The sequence below is a fragment of the Mastomys coucha genome, unplaced genomic scaffold, assembly GCF_008632895.1.
Source record: "Mastomys coucha isolate ucsf_1 unplaced genomic scaffold, UCSF_Mcou_1 pScaffold23, whole genome shotgun sequence".
Lineage (NCBI taxonomy): Eukaryota > Metazoa > Chordata > Mammalia > Rodentia > Muridae > Mastomys > Mastomys coucha.
The window spans coordinates 113,602,872-113,603,910 of NW_022196906.1; the positions used below are offsets into that span (position 1 = coordinate 113,602,872).

Genomic DNA, 1,039 nt, shown 5'->3' on the forward strand with positions numbered 1-1,039 from the left:
GAGCAGGGCCATCTGCCCCAGCTGTGGTAATACATCTGATTTAATCAAATTCTTCTGCTCTCAAACAAAAGAGAATTAATCTGCCAGCCATAGACAAGAGAACTCTAGAAACATTACAGTCCTTTAGAAGCCTCTGAACTGGGACAACTTACCTGGCTTCTCTCCTGGCTTATTCTGTGAACAGATCCCAGAGCCACTGTTTACAGTGTGCTCCTGTCTTTTCAAGAGCAGACCTTTACATGCTGTGTGTGTGTGTGTGTATGGTGTGTTGTGGTGTGTGTGTATGTGTGTGTGAGTGTGTGAGTGTATGATGTGTGTGGTGTGTGTGTGTGTGTATGGTGTGTGGTGTGTTGTGTGTGTTGTGTGTGTGAGTGTGTGAGTGTGGTGTGTGTGAGTGTGGTGTGTGTGTATGGTGTGTGTCTGGTGTGTGTGTGTGTGGCGTGTTGTGCTGTGTGTGTGTATGGTGTGTGTGTATGATGTGTGTGTTGTGTTGTGTGTGTGTTGTGTGTGTGAGTGTGTGAGTGTGGTGTGTGGTGTGTGTGTGAGTGTGGTGTGTGTGTGTATGTGTGTGGTGTGTGTGTGATGTGTGTCTGGTGTGTGGTGTGTGTCTGGTGTATGTGTGTGTCTGGTGTATGGTGTGTGTGTGTATCTGGTGTGTGTGTGTGTGTATGTTTGTGTGAACCTGGGAGGACTCACCTGCCAGGGCATTGGAGTCTAATGAAATTAGACCCTCTAGGCATCTGAGTTTTAAAAGACCTTCTTAAAGTTGCAAAGTGGAGTCAAGGTTGATAACCACTAATCTACACTGTCTTGAAGTTTAAAATCATGCTTACACTTGGGGAAAAGGTACACAGAGGAAACCTGACCATTGCAAAGTCAAAGAGGCAACAGAATTCAGACTTGCCTAAATGAAAGCTAGCAGGACATACAGAGAGAAGAGGAAAGGGCTTTGGAGAAGACAAGGGAGAAGGTGGCAATGGTGGCAATGTTACTCACTCGACTTTCTCTGGAAGATCAGTTCGGGTCATGCACACACAGT

General features: G+C 46.1%; 1 protein-coding gene across 1 annotated transcript in view; it reads right to left on the bottom strand.

Moving 5' to 3' along the window:
- Positions 1-1,039, bottom strand: part of LOC116073720 (sodium channel protein type 10 subunit alpha) — a 110,398-nt gene that overhangs the window by 100,483 nt on the left and 8,876 nt on the right. The window contains exon 4 of the mRNA XM_031345743.1: positions 697-740. Coding sequence (XP_031201603.1) covers positions 697-740 — 44 coding nt within the window. The remainder of the gene's footprint in view (positions 1-696; positions 741-1,039) is intronic.